The 14,379-nt window shown below is 41.5% G+C and overlaps 2 protein-coding genes across 7 annotated transcripts in view; one reads left to right on the top strand and one right to left on the bottom strand.

Annotated features, from left to right (window-relative positions):
- Window positions 1–4,794, bottom strand: part of nckap1 (NCK-associated protein 1) — a 64,917-nt gene extending 60,123 nt beyond the window's left edge. For 3 of the 5 annotated variants that reach the window (XM_066686122.1, XM_066686123.1, XM_066686124.1), the window contains exon 1: window positions 4,448–4,793. In XM_066686122.1, the coding sequence (XP_066542219.1) occupies window positions 4,448–4,555 (108 nt within the window). In that variant the 5' untranslated portion in view covers window positions 4,556–4,793. Of the gene's footprint in view, window positions 1–4,447 lie in introns of all 5 variants that reach the window. The other 2 variants (XM_066686126.1, XM_066686125.1) reach the window with 2 other exon arrangements.
- dusp19a (dual specificity phosphatase 19a) lies at window positions 4,427–12,432 on the top strand. Of its 2 annotated transcripts, XM_066686128.1 has the most exons (6): window positions 4,427–4,502; window positions 5,608–5,661; window positions 5,788–6,031; window positions 6,428–6,474; window positions 6,582–6,734; window positions 10,497–12,432. In XM_066686128.1, exons 1-6 carry the CDS (start codon window positions 4,464–4,466, stop codon window positions 10,713–10,715), a joined length of 756 nt encoding a protein of 251 aa, XP_066542225.1. In that variant the 5' UTR covers window positions 4,427–4,463; the 3' UTR covers window positions 10,716–12,432. The 2 variants fall into 2 exon arrangements, with proteins under 2 accessions (XP_066542225.1, XP_066542226.1); XM_066686129.1 differs by lacking the exon at window positions 5,608–5,661 and having other exon boundaries at window positions 4,445–4,502.
- The last annotated feature ends 1,947 nt before the right edge of the window (window positions 12,433–14,379 follow it).

Here is a 14,379-nt window from a genome sequence, read left to right as displayed (position 1 = left end):
GCCTAGTCACACTCACACACACAGAATGATAGTGGGGAGAGAGAGAGAGAGAGAGAGAGAGAGAGAGAGAGAGAGAGAGAAATCTGAAGATGAGTCAGTAAGAGAAGGAGAGAAAAAGTGTGAAAGTGCACGAGAGGAAAACGAGATAAAAAAAAAAGAGTAAAAGAGAGAAGTGATGGTAAATGAAAGAAAGAGTGCAGGAGATTGACAGAGGGTGAGGAATAAAAGAGTAACTGAGTGAAGGTAATTAGGAGAGAGGATGAGAGAGAGCGAGAATGTGTTAGTGAGCCTGGGGTGAAAGGGTGAAGCTCTTGTCCTGCTTTCCTCTATAGAAAGAGCTGGAGTTATTCCAGTGAGGCTCCACCAGAGCCAAAATCAGCCTATGATAACAACACAGTGATGTATTTAACAGAACTGCTGTTCAGTGAGGAGCACATAATCAGTGCCACCAACTTAACAACAATATCATAGCATCGGAATCCTGTCCTGATAGATTAAGCATTGATGTAGAAAAACATTAATCAGACAAGGTACATTTATAAGAGACCTGCTTCTCAAAACTAATCTTTTCAAAAGAGTTATATATTTACCTCATGTGTCTGACTTTAGCTGCAGAAAATACAGTACTCTGCCAATGTCAGAGACCCTTCACGTACTTAATTTACAAATAAAATGGCCATCAGGTACAAGTCATCCATAATTTTATCATAAAATAATCCACCTGTCAAAGAAAGATGTGAGTCAAACTAATGCTAATTAAAAAACGTTTACAAAACAAGAGTTTCCAAAATGATTACAGGGTAAAGAGTAAATGAGGCTCAGTATCATCACCAAAAAATGTCCCCACCACACAGCACTAAAAGCTCTGATCTCAGAGAGAGAGAGAGAGAGAGAGAGAATATCAGGCTCCACCCTAGTTTCACATCTGAACACATCCACAGCTGTCTGAGTCCATCCTTCCACTGTGAGAACAGCCCAATGCTGTGGGTCTGAAAGAACGTGGAACTGAAGAGAAAAGGAAACTGACAGATTAGCAAATCAAACAGATGCTGTTTGACGCTGGTGTTCTCAGAGGAATGAGCGGACCACTCCAGAGCCCAAACCTCAAGATCACAGTAAGCCTTTGGAATTTACCTGGAAGGTGAGAAGCAGAGAAGGCAAAAACACACCCCCAAGACTGAACTTCAGAGGTAGGGAAGATATATTCATAAGGTTTCCTAAATAAATCTACGGAAACAATTGGAAGCTGCAGCTACTTGTGATTTTATATTCAAGATTTTAATCAGTTTCTGATTTTTGATTTAATACTTTGTTATCTGTGCATGTATCAATTCACTTATTCTGTACACGCTTCTGTAAAAGTAGTCAAAGTACCACTTCTGTGATACACCACCACTATTTTTGCTGCTCCCTTTGTTCTGTTCTTTAGTTTTCTCTGGGCCCTCCATTTTCCGTTATGTCCCTTTTTTTATATATATATCTACAACAATCAATGGCGGTTGTGACAAGCCTGGATAAAATTATTGGGAGCAAGGCAGGAAAACACATTTGACAAGCCAGTCCATCACAGGGCCTCACACACTCACACACACCTGAGGACCGTTTCACACACTCACCGAGTCACTTTTCTGGTACATTAAGAGTTTAGCCTTAAGTCTGAAAAATGGATGTGCTGCTTTTGTTAATGGAAAAGGGCTCTGAAGCTTACTTTACAGAAAGTAGTGATTTAAAAAAGAAAAATCTCAATATCAATCAGAACAATCACAACTAGACATTTCCTCCCAAACAGCAGACCTTGGAAGAAGTCGTTTACAGCACGAGCACATTCAGGACTGGTTCAGTTTCAAATTTATCAGTAACAGTTGGGTCTATTTAGGATGGGTTGGGTTGAGACCACTAAAGCACAATGGCACTGGAATTCAGGGTCGCGGTGGGTCCAGATCCTACCTGGAATCATTGGGCGCAAGGCGGGAACACACCCTGGAGGGGGCACCAGTCCTTCACAGGGCAACACACACACTCACACATTCACTCACACCTACGGACACTTTTGAGTCGCCAATCCACCTACCAACGTGTGTTTATTTGGACTGTGGGAGGAAACCGGAGCACCCGTGGGAAACCCACGCAGACACGGGGAGAACACACCACACTCCTCACAGACAGTCACCCGGAGCAGGAATCGAACCCACAACCTCCAGGTCCCTGGAGCTGTGTGACTGCGACACTACCTGCTGTGCCACTGTGCCACCAGGCACTGGAATTACAAAAAATATTTTTGTTTGTTTTTTTAATTACCACCATAAATCTGAGGTTTAGCTTTGGCAAACGGTGTGTACTGTATTCTTTTTACACTCTTTAATTTACAAATATTTGTTTAGTTTTAATGTAATCCAACTGAGATAAGTAGCAATTGGGAGTGTTTTTGGAAACGGAAGGTGAAAGAGTTACAAAAAATAAGAAAAATATATTTCTTTCAGTTAAACGTGCCATCTGTAGGGTTAAGTATAAGAAAATGAAACAGGAAGCTTACATTAGTAGCAAGGGTGAATAAATAGGTTTAATACTAAAACTACTTATGGAATTATAGTCATTCATTCATTCATTATCTGTAACCCTTATCCAGTTCAGGGTCGCGGTGGGTCCAGAGCCTACCTGGAATCATTGGGCGCAAGGCGGGAATACACCCTGGAGGGGGCGCCAGTCCTTCACGGGGCAACACACACACACACTCACACCTACGGTCACTTTTGAGTCGCCAATCCACCTACCAACGTGTGTTTTTGGACTGTGGGAGGAAACCGGAGCAAACCCATGCAGACACGGGGAGAACACACCAACTCCTCACAGGGAATTATAGTCATAATGAATTTTATTGATGCCACTCATCTACTAGCGAACAGATTTGGCAACTTTTCCTCAGAAACTAAAAATATGGTTTCACAAGGATTAGAAAACCACCTGCAGACAAGACCAGATCTGGGGAGTGCTACACAAAACGACATTACCCCATTAGTCTGTTAAATTTAAAAATCCATTTCAACCCAATAGGGTGGAGATAAATACATTTAAAAATGTTGGCAGGATGCATTTACAAACAATAAATACAGATGCAAAGAGGTGTCAGAAGAGAGCACAATGTTTAGCTGACCCTGAGTAACCTGCACATCACCTTTCTTATATTTTGTTAGCTGGTCATCCTTGGATTCAAGCACAGATTCATACTTATAAATATATTGGAAATTAGCCCAGAAAATAAATATGATTGCACCCCTCCAAATAAATGTGTACATAATGTGTTTTCTGACTTGACTACCTGATTTTGGAGTAAGACGATATGTTTTTATCATATCTGTTTCATCACATCAATTTCCAGCCTTGTCTTTAGAATAAATCTGAATCTATTGTATACTAATCTGTCTATTTCATTCTAATTTTTGATTAAATTCATGGTCTATATCACAGAAAGAACATACTGTCGGATCAGCCGGTGATAATAACACCTGTGTAATGAGTAACCCTTAATACTGTCTTCAGATTAAGAGCAAAGTCAGAGATGAATTAAACCATTGTTTAGCTTTAAAGACTCCCTCCAGTGAAAATGAGGTGTTTAAACCTCACTGACATGGCCTTGTCGTGGTGTTTATAAGCTACAAGACATATCGCAAGCAAAATAAGCAATCACAGCCAAATATTTTTGCTTTGAAACTGTAGTGTTCCGAAAAACAGTCTCAAAAAAGTGACAGCTAGTGTTTATTAGGTCACAAACCTAAAGGACCAATCCCATTAAATTGGTGGGCGGGGCGTTCCACATATGCTAAATGAAGGCAATGGTATAGTGACAAACAAGCCATTTTTCATGGAAATAACCTGTATGAGTAATTACCAAGGGATTTTTAATCAATGACCGGAGGGAGACTTTAAACCAGACACGCACAAAAAAAAAATTAATAAATAAATAAAAAATAATCCAAATTGAATGGAACTGACACGTTCTGTGTAATAATTATTTTTAAAATCATTAAACACACATGGTAGTGTAGAAAATGCAAAATAAACTTAAAAAAACAACAACAAGAACAAATAAATGGGTAGAAAAAAAAGAACAGATAAATAAAGCAGGGCGAGAGGGGGTTTATAAATCAGTTAACGTTAACAGCTAATGTTAGCACCAGCAGCAGCTACGGTTATTAGAAAACATTACAATGCTTTATTTTCTAAGTCAAAACACTTAAATAATGTAATGTTCATTCGAGGGAAAATGCGAAAACGTTTTAAATTGGGCTGATATGAATGAATGTGGGCTGTGGGACGTCATTATTCGTTGTAGGTGTAACAGGGGCGCTAACATGCTAAGCGTTAGCAATGTCGTTATTTCTAACGGTCGCACAAAATTCAAATCGATATAGAATTCCAGTCGTGTTCCAGCGAGAGTACACGCGCTCACCTTCTTGATGTTGTAGATGCGGGTTAACATGCCGTTCCCGCGGTCGTTGAGGATGGTGAGTTTCTCTGCCAGTTTCTGCTGGCTCGGCTGCAGCACTGCCCTCGACATGGCGTCCACACACACAAACACACTCTCTTACACACAGATATATATACAGAACCAGATTAACCCTCCTCTCGCTCCCTCACTGCCTCTCCTCGGTGCCGAGAGACGGCTCTGACTTTATTCTGAGCGGTATTTAGTGTTTAGTTCGGTCCATTCTCCGAGCTGTCTCCGGGTTTAGGTGTTGTCTCTCCCTTTCTGTCTCTCTGCCTCCCTCCCTCTCTCCCTCATTCCCGTTTCCTGCAACAGGGAGGAGCACACACCCGAAGAGCCGAAGACTCGCCCACGAATGGCGTCGAGCCCCGTCGACATTTTCCGAGCGTTTCCGAACGATTCCAAATCTTCCCGTTGTCTTAAAAAGGCCGTATATTCGTGTACATCTCTTTATGTTTGAGACGTACAGTCTCATAATAATGACTTATGAGTTAACACCAGTTTACAATGAGCCTGTTTCTCATAATTATGACCTTCTATATTATAATAACGACAAAGTGGTGTAAGGAGATTTAAAGGCCCATGTCAGTTTATATAACAAAGAACATTAATTGTAATATTGTTAGATTAATTACTAGCAAAACTATGACGTCATTTAACAACTTTACATAAAAATGCACACAATCAATGGCAATATCATTGTTAAATTTGAATTTAAAAAAACGGCAGTGCTACTGAATGAAAAATCGTTTGTGAGGCGAAAGAGTCGACTCATAGTCTGATTCACCGAAGAGAGTCGGAACGCCCCTCAAAACGCTGCAAGGGAGGAGCACACACGAAGATAGACGAACATTTCCGAATGTCTCCGATCTGTTTCCGATTGGTTCCGAATTTCACCGATGTTGTGTATCGTCTTTATTGAGATGGTCTTGGTTAATTACAGCGGTGTCTTGTTTCTGTGGAGGGTTCTGATGCTCGAGACTTCATTATTGTTATATAAATGTCTTAATTTGAAAGGATACAATGTATTTGTGTGTTGAATTATATCACCGTACACACACACACACACACATATATATTCTAAAGTATATATATAAAAATGAGGAGTATTCCTACTGTTACAGTTCCATCCTCGAGGTGGCGATGTTGTCCTGAAGCCCCCAGGTGATGCTGCCCAGGTGATTATGCCCCTCTCAGTTTTCAGGCACTGATGAGAAACAAAGAGGAGTGTGTGGGTCAGTGGTCAGCGGAGGAGCAGTAGTTAAAGAGCCAGCTGGATCAGGGCTGTTGTTCTGCTTTTACAGAGGAGCCTCCACACTCATGTGATGCAGTCTCTGGCTCAGGAGATCAAGTCCTTCTCCAGAAACAACCTGAGGAAGCAATGTACCCGAGTGACCACCCTGAGCGGCCGGCGGATCATCGAGACCTGGAAGGGCTCCACGGTTCAGGTGCTGGAGGACACTGTCCAAGCGGACACGGCGTGTGGATACGTCCAGGACAACAGCTGGGACCTGCAGGTCGGGTACATCAGGCCATACCTACTGCTCGGTGAGTGAGGACCACCTCAGCGCCCCCGGGGGTTTGCTTCTTTATTTGTTTAAGGGGTTAATAAGCAAACAGACAGTTACAAATGTATTATGTTTTAAAGAAATTAATTTTATTAAGAAAAGTGTAAATGGAACAAATCAGTGAATTATAAACATACACACATACACACACACACACACACACACACAACTAAACTAACACTTGTAGTATGTGTTATATGTTGTATATTGTATGTATGTATGTTGTAGTATATATATATGTGTGTGTGTGTAAGAGCATTATGTATAATTAAAAGCATTATAGTAAAAGTATTATAATTAATAATAAGTATTTATTCTGTATTGTATTGTCGACTGTTTACATTCATAAGTTGTGTCCGTGGTGTTCACGCTGTAGGTTCCCAAGACGCGGCCCATGACTTTGGCACATTAAGGAAATACAGGGTACTTTCTAAATAAACGATAAGTCTCTTATGGCATACTTTACGGTCAGTAAGTTGTAAGTCTACATCAGCCCTGTCTCTGATGAAGGCTGTTGCTGTTGATTTCAGATCACACATGTGCTGAACGTAGCGTACGGTGTGGAGAACGCCTTCACCGATCTGCTCATCTATAAAACTCTGAGTATCCTGGACCAGCCGGACACGGACATCATCTCCCACCTGCTCGACTGCTCACAGTTCATAGACCAGGCAAAGGCTGAGGTACAGCGTGCTTCATCAGACCTCACACAGCGTTATCATTTACACCGACGTCATAAACGCCCCTCTGTCATTATTGAAACCATATCTCATAAATATCCAATAATAATCATATCATAATAAATAGACAGATAGCTACTTTACTGATCCCAGAGGAAATGTAGCAACAACATGTAGGGAGTTATTTAACATGAAGATGTATTTATGTAGCGTATGTTTATCACCAAATTGCTAAAATGATTAAAGCGAATTGAAGTTAAATTAGAAAAGAATAATAGTAAATTTAATGTAGATGCAGTGATGAATGTAGAGTACAAAAGATACTAAGCATGGGTTCTACTTTTTACAAGATATAACACTGATTCTTCTTTAAATGTCTTATTTATTGCATTACCACATTTGCATAATTCATTTTGAATAATAATCATGTTTACATAATATAACTGCACACAAATAACACACTGTTTATTACACACAGGCCTTCACTGAACTCAGGAACTTTGCCCCTGTGCCTTCCACACTGCTGCGTATAGTGCGTTTATATTTCAGCAGTGTACTGTATTATATTTCTTATAAAATTATAAACATTTTTCATTGTACACTGTATGAACTCGGCACTCGTCGTTTTATCTTATTGAGTCCTAAAATGACAACAAAGACTGCCTTTCAGTGTTTTCTGCCTTTGCCGTAAGAAATATTCACATCACGGTATGAAATAAGAAAGGGTTAAACGTGATTTAGCGGTGTGTAATATCTCTACGACGTATTTTTGCCTTAAATGGAGACGGTGCCTCTCCAGGACACGGTGTCGCGGAGTGTTATTAGAGGGATATTTAATGTTCTCAGTGTAATTTCCTGAGTGTTGGTCGTATCTGATACTGGCCTCTCAGCCAATGGCTGAGTGTCTCTTATACTGGGCATCCAAGCACGCCTTAAATAATGGATGCTGAGTTTTCACCATGCATTATTCACCACGTTGTAGAAAGATCATATCACTGCCGGGTCATTGTTTGTCATACAAGCTCTTTACCAAATAGTAGCGGCAGTCACCCTTAACCTGACACTGTCACATGAGGCAAATTCTCATAGCAAAGGGGCTATGATTACAATGGCTATTGGAAATAAGTTTCCAATCCTGGGTAAAATGAGCATGCAGCCTTCCCCTGGATAAGATCCTATGTAACGCATGATATGGAGTGAGTGAGTGGGTTGGAGGGGGGTGAATGGTAGGGTCACGGTTGTCAATTAAACAACCCATGGCTTGCCGTCCTCCCCCCCCTCGTTCCCCTCAGCTGGGTGAACTTTCATTCTCTCACCTTACCACTTGTAATTTTGCCATTCGTGTGTTGATTAGCATAGTATTTGTTACATGAAGAACGCTGATGCATATTATTGGGCTGTAATCAATATGTCTGGACGCCGGAAAGATGAGTCTTCTTGCTTCTGGCTCGCTTTTCTGGATTTTTCCAGATCCTCATTTTGGGGTTTGTTCCAAACAGACATTTTCCATTAGTGCTGACCCCGGGGGTCTTCCGCTCTCCTCTGGAGTGAAGGGTATTAACAGAGGCTTTAGCTTCACTAGCTTTGATCTGATGTGAGAACATTGCTGTGAGAATTTGATAGCGAGGTCAGATACTGATGTTAGACGATTAGTTATGGATCACACACCACTTTGGCTCATCCCAAAGGTATTAAATGGTGCTTCATCACTCCACAGAATATAGCTCCACTACTGGGGGACTTTACACCCCCCTGTCAGACACTTGGCATTGGGGATTATGCAGCTGCTCCCGAATATCACATTTCTATGGAGTTAATACCAACTGTGAGTGCATGGCCAAATGACCGTGTCCACAGTGCATGCTCATTAAAGGAGCTAAATAAACAAATTGTATAGAGGTGTTTACCAAGCTCTATACGTCTGCATAACCAACCGTTTAATATGTATTTATGCAGAAATACTAGAACCTATGAGAAGTAAGTCTTTGCTCCTGAGCTCATCCGTTTTCACTGACCATTCAAATACAGACTGTTGTCCTTCACATATTTTAGCCCCCTTTCACTCTGTTCTTTGGTGGTCAGGACCACCCCCCAGGACCACCACAGAGCAGGTAAGATCTGGGTAGTGCTGCATTAGTGTGTGTTGTGCTGTTAGGAGTTGATCAGACACAGCTATGATGCTGGAGGACTGAGAAGAGTCCACCGACCAAAAACATCCAGCCGACAGCGTCCTGTGTCACTGATGCAGCGACAGATGAGCTACTGTCTCTGACTCTACATCTACAAGGTGGACCAACGAGGGAGGAGTGTCTCACAGAGTGGACAGAGAGTGGACACAGGGTTTAAAAACTCCAGCAGCACTGCTGTGTCTGATCCACTCTTTGATATGAACAGTGGGCTTTGGAAACCACAACAACGGCGGTGGTAACGTTAAGTGGTGTTTACTCATGGTGTATTGGCGAGTTGTTGTTGTTTGGGACTGAACACAGCTCCGTCATCAGTTCAGACAGATCAGTAGAGTTTGTTCCTTCCTTGTTGCAGCGTCCAGCACTCGCTGGATTTTTTCGTCGGCCACCGATCCGAGGAGCGTTTGAACCTCTTCAAAAGACCACGGCGTCATTTTACGAGCTGCCGTCGTGAGTCGGATAAAATCAAACGTGATCTCTGCTGCAGCTGGAGATTTTACAGATGGAGAGTTGGTGCTGGTCGTCTGCGTTGCGTGGCGTAGAGTGACGACTCTCTCTGGACAATCAGCGCTCTGCAAGGTTTACACGCCACGGTTTAGTCCCTACTCGGCTCGCTCTGAACTACGAGAGAACAGCCACTAAACAAGAACCACAGGTCCAGGACCAGGACCAGATTTACCTGATTTAAAAGAAAAAAAGAAAAAAAAAATGGAAAAAACACTGGAAAAGCACCACGGTGGCAGAACGGGGAGTGTTGTTGTCACACTGCTCCACGGTCCTGGGCTTATGGGTTTCAAGCTCCATCCTGGGTCACTGTCTGTAAGGAGTGTGGTGTGTTCTCCCTGTGTCTGCGTGGGTTTCCTCCGGGTGACTGTCTGTGAGGAGTGTGGTGTGTTCTCCCTGTGTCTGCGTGGGTTTCCTCCGGGTGACTGTCTGTGAGGAGTGTGGTGTGTTCTCCCTGTGTCTGTGCTGGTTTCCTCCGGGTGCTTCAGTTTCCTCCCACAGTCCAAAAACACACGTTGGTAGGTGGATTGGTGACTCAAAAGTGTCCGTAGGTGTGAGTGTGTGTGTTGCCCTGTGAAGGACTGGTGCCCCCTCCAGGGTGTATTCCCGCCTTGCGCCCAGTGATTCCGGGTAGACTCCGGACCCACCGCGACCCTGAACTGGATAAGGGTTACAGATGATGAATGAATGAATGACCTTTGTCTGTTTGGATATACAATGTATATTGTCAAACAGTGCCCATAATCATGGGCAACTCAACTGATTCCCTGAGCCAGTATCTTTGGGATGAGTTGGAGTGGAATGTGATCTTATACTAATCCTCCAACATCAGCTTAAGCCTGCTGTTATTTTTTTTGTGCAACGTACAACAAAATTTTACTCTGCATTTAATCTCCCTCTGTGGCAGTAAACACACACACACACACATGCACACATACACACACACACACACACACACACACAAGCGTGCAATAGTATACTAAGGGCAGTAAACACACACACAAATAGGAACACATCTGTGACACAGTGTTTCTATGGCTGACATAAACATGACATGTGTCCCTCTCTCACACAGAAAGGCGCGGTGCTGGTCCACTGTAACTCTGGGGTTTCTCGCTCAGTCGCAATCGTGATTGGATACCTGATGTCCAGAGAAGGCCTGTCGTTTGACGATGCCTTTTCTTTGGTGAAATCTAAGAGACCGACATCGTGCCCGAACCCTGGATTCCTGGAACAGTTAAAAAACTACAAACCCCAGAGCAGCACACATGCAAACGGACTGGATCACATCTGAAGTGTGGTCTCTGAGTCCTCCTCCATGGTTAACGTTCATAACAACAACCGGCAGTGCTTCCTTATGAGAGTATTTTAAGATGGCAGTGACCAGCAGTAATTTCATTGATCGTTAAACAGTGCAAGTCAACATGACTTAAACAGAGCCACCATAATTCAGTTGCTGAAGTGCGAATATAGTGTTGGGAATCAGGGAATTATGGGATTGCTCATTTTACCACGATTCTTCTCCAAGTCACCTCCAACAATTAGTTATTTCCTGACATTTGACCCACAGGGAATGAGTGCAAATGTAAGAGAGGCAACAATAATGGACTGATAACTCTGCTGAAGAAAATAGCATAGACCACTATGAAAGCTGGTGTAAACTCTTATACCGGTCTAAGCTGGTTTCATGTTGATTTACACTGGCTAGTGTTAGTTTATACTGTAGTCTAAACTGATCTGATGTGGTTTGTGTTGGTTTAGCAGGTTTACACTGGTTTATATTTACACTGTTTATGCTATACAGCTTTACACAAGTATTAAGCTGGTATACACTTGCTGAAACTAGATTATGCTTGTTTGTAATTGTCAGAATACGAGTTAACCTGCTATACGTTTGTAACTGATCTATGCTAATCTAATTTGGCCAAAGCTTTTTGCTGGTTTACCCTTGTGTGTTGGTTTAAGTGGAATAATGCTGGTTTATTACTTGTTAAACCTGGTCTACGTCAGTCTAAGATGGTCAAGATGTATACGTGTTTATACTGCATTAATCTAGTTTTATATATACTTGTCAAAACGGGTTTAAGTTGCTGTATGTCAGTTTAAACTGATCAGAACTAGTCCAACTGGACTATGCTGATTTATACTGGTCCATAATTGTCAAAGCTGGTCTAAACTGGTTTATATTGTTGGCTAAAGCTGTTCAGATTCAATTTAAGCAAGATTAGACTGGTTTATGTTGGCTAAAGCGGATTGGTCACTCAAAAATGTCCGTAGGTGTGAGTGTGTGAGTGAATGTGTGAGTGTGTGTTGCCCTGTGAAGGACTGGCGCCCCCTTCAGGGTGTCTTCCCGCCTTGCGCCCAATGGTTCCAGGTAGGCTCTGGACCCACCGCGACCCTGAACTGGATAAGCGGTTACAGATAATGAATGAATGAATGAATGTTGGCTAAAGCTGGTCAGATTCAATTTAAGCAAGATTAAACTGGTTTATTTTGGTTTAATCTGGTTTAAGTGAGTTTACACTTGTCAATTTTTTTCTAAGTCAGTCTAAACGGATCTAAACTAATCTAAGTTGGTCTAATCTTTATGATGGCTTGTACTTGTCACACAGAGCTATGCTGTTTTGTTTGTGGAAGCTTGTCCAAGTTGGTTTAAACAAGATTAAACTGGTTTAAGTTGGTTCACACTTGTTGAAACTGGCCTAAGATTGTCTGTGCTATTTTAAACTGAGCTAGTCTGATCTGGTCTAAACAGGCTTAGCTTGTCACCCAGGACAGTCATGATACTTGAAAAGCATCCATAGCACAACACCCTCTTATTCTGCTGGTAGATGGTCTATGCTGTTTCCTTCTGCACAGAAGGAATTACACATTTCTTATATTAATTATTTCCCCATGGATTATCATTATTTTTGCCAACTGTGTCATGTCCTGCTTTGCTGGACCCACCAGTAATTGTGTTTTTCCAGATAGTGGCACATTGTGGTCTTTGCTTTGGTGTTCCCTATAGATTTTCCCAGATTTTCCCCAAATTCCTGCAAAATTAAATTGTTTAAATGTGAACAATGTGTGGTTTAACGTGAAATTCTGTTGTATTCGCTCAGAAAAAAAGGTACGGTAGAGGTACATTACTGGCCAATAAAGTTACACATGGTGTAAAGTATCTTTAAAGGTACAACAGAGGTTTTAAAGTGCAGTCGTGTTCCCAATGGTACATTACATTCTTTTCTCCAGAAGGAGCGGTGAATATATGTAAGATTTAATTATAGAACATTTTAAAAAACAGTGTTTGGGTTGGTATTGTGAGGGGGAGGTGGGGGGTGGTGTATTAGAGCACAAGGCATGGGTGACACCAGGCCCCATTAATGCTGAACAATATATACAGGTTTTGGAGCAAGACACTGCTATAAAGACAACATTTATATCAGGGAAGGCCTTGCTTATTCCAGTAAGACAAGGCCAGTCCACATTGGATTACAACAGCATTGTCTTTTAGTAAAACTAGTTCACACCCATTCAAAACATTTGACGCATGATGAAATATAAAATACTGTAACAGATAATACTATAACAATCAAGAATGGTAAACATTCCTCTTTCAAAACTACAGTTGTCTGTCTCCTCAATTTCTAAAGGTTTACAGAGTGTTGTTAAAAGAATATGTGATGCAACACAGTGTTAAACATGCCCCGGTCAAACCTGCATCAAATTCAAAATGGGTAAATGTTTTTTAAAAGACTATACACATGGGCGGATGGGACTGCATGACGCTGACATCACCAAAGTGTAGATTTTGAGGAGAACTACATAGCTTCTAACTTTTTTTTGTTTGACTTGTCTTTACATCTTAGTACGGCCCACATGGTTTAAACATGTGCTACACCAGTTTAAGGTGATCATGGGCTCTGAGTGGGTTGGTACATGGGCTATTAGTGGAACCCAGGCGAGCTGATTATATGGAATGAAAATGGGTGCCCAATTAACATTATCTCTCTATATATATAACCCACACAGGCACTTACTGTGTTGTGTTAATTGAGCCTTAACTTTATAGAACCCAATTTGTAGGTAACAAAACATTTTCCGAACGTTCTTAGAACCTTTAAATGTAGTTTATAAGCATTCAACATTGCAACATTACTAGAAAATCATTTGCAGGCTACCAAAACATATTCTGAACGTTCTAAGAACCTTATCAGTATTAGAAACACATTCATAAGTTACCAAAACATTTTCTGAACGTTAAGGGCCTTAATTTTAAGAACCCCGTTCACATGATACTAAAAAACTTTGATTTTATATCTTTTATAAGTAATAAATAATCATTAAGGACATCAACACCAGATTACCAAAACTTTCTGAACATATCAGCAAGGTTCTGTTAGATTTGAACAATTAAAAATGTGGCTGGATGTTGTGATAATGTTCTCTCTTGGCTGGGGTTGTCTTGTCTTGGGTTAGCCTGAGAAGCTCAAGGTTGAGATATAGTCCAAGAACCCTCAATTACTTTTCCTACTGGACACACTTGACTTCAGGCTTAAAAGAACCTGGGGCTAGGCTAGACAGGCTAAACCTAGCATAGGCTATAGTTTATATAATTATGGTTTTATGTTGTTTATCATCAAATTAATTAATCATATATAGTTTCATGTCCAAAAGTAAACTAATTAAGTATTTATTATTGATATAAGTATGATTAAAATGACACCTCAGAGAAATTACTCCCTGAAAGGACGGTTAGAGCCGATTACACAGTCAGTACCCAGTGAGCCCCTAGCGGCCGCTGTGTGAACTGCCCCAGAGAGCAGCCCTCAGGGAGGGGAGTGTTCACTTTCCTCAGGTTTGTCTTTCTCTCTGAGAAAACGGTGGATTAAAGGTGTGTAAAGAGCACGAGAGCTGGGGGTCTGCTCCCTCATGTCTCTGAGGGGCTTCAGGGGGATTCTCGCGGAGCCTGATGG

This window comes from Hoplias malabaricus, chromosome 12 (genome assembly GCF_029633855.1).
Source record: "Hoplias malabaricus isolate fHopMal1 chromosome 12, fHopMal1.hap1, whole genome shotgun sequence".
In the NCBI taxonomy this organism is placed as follows: domain Eukaryota; kingdom Metazoa; phylum Chordata; class Actinopteri; order Characiformes; family Erythrinidae; genus Hoplias; species Hoplias malabaricus.
Note: the sequence above shows the minus strand (reverse complement) of the source record. Positions and strands in the feature narration are given on the sequence as shown.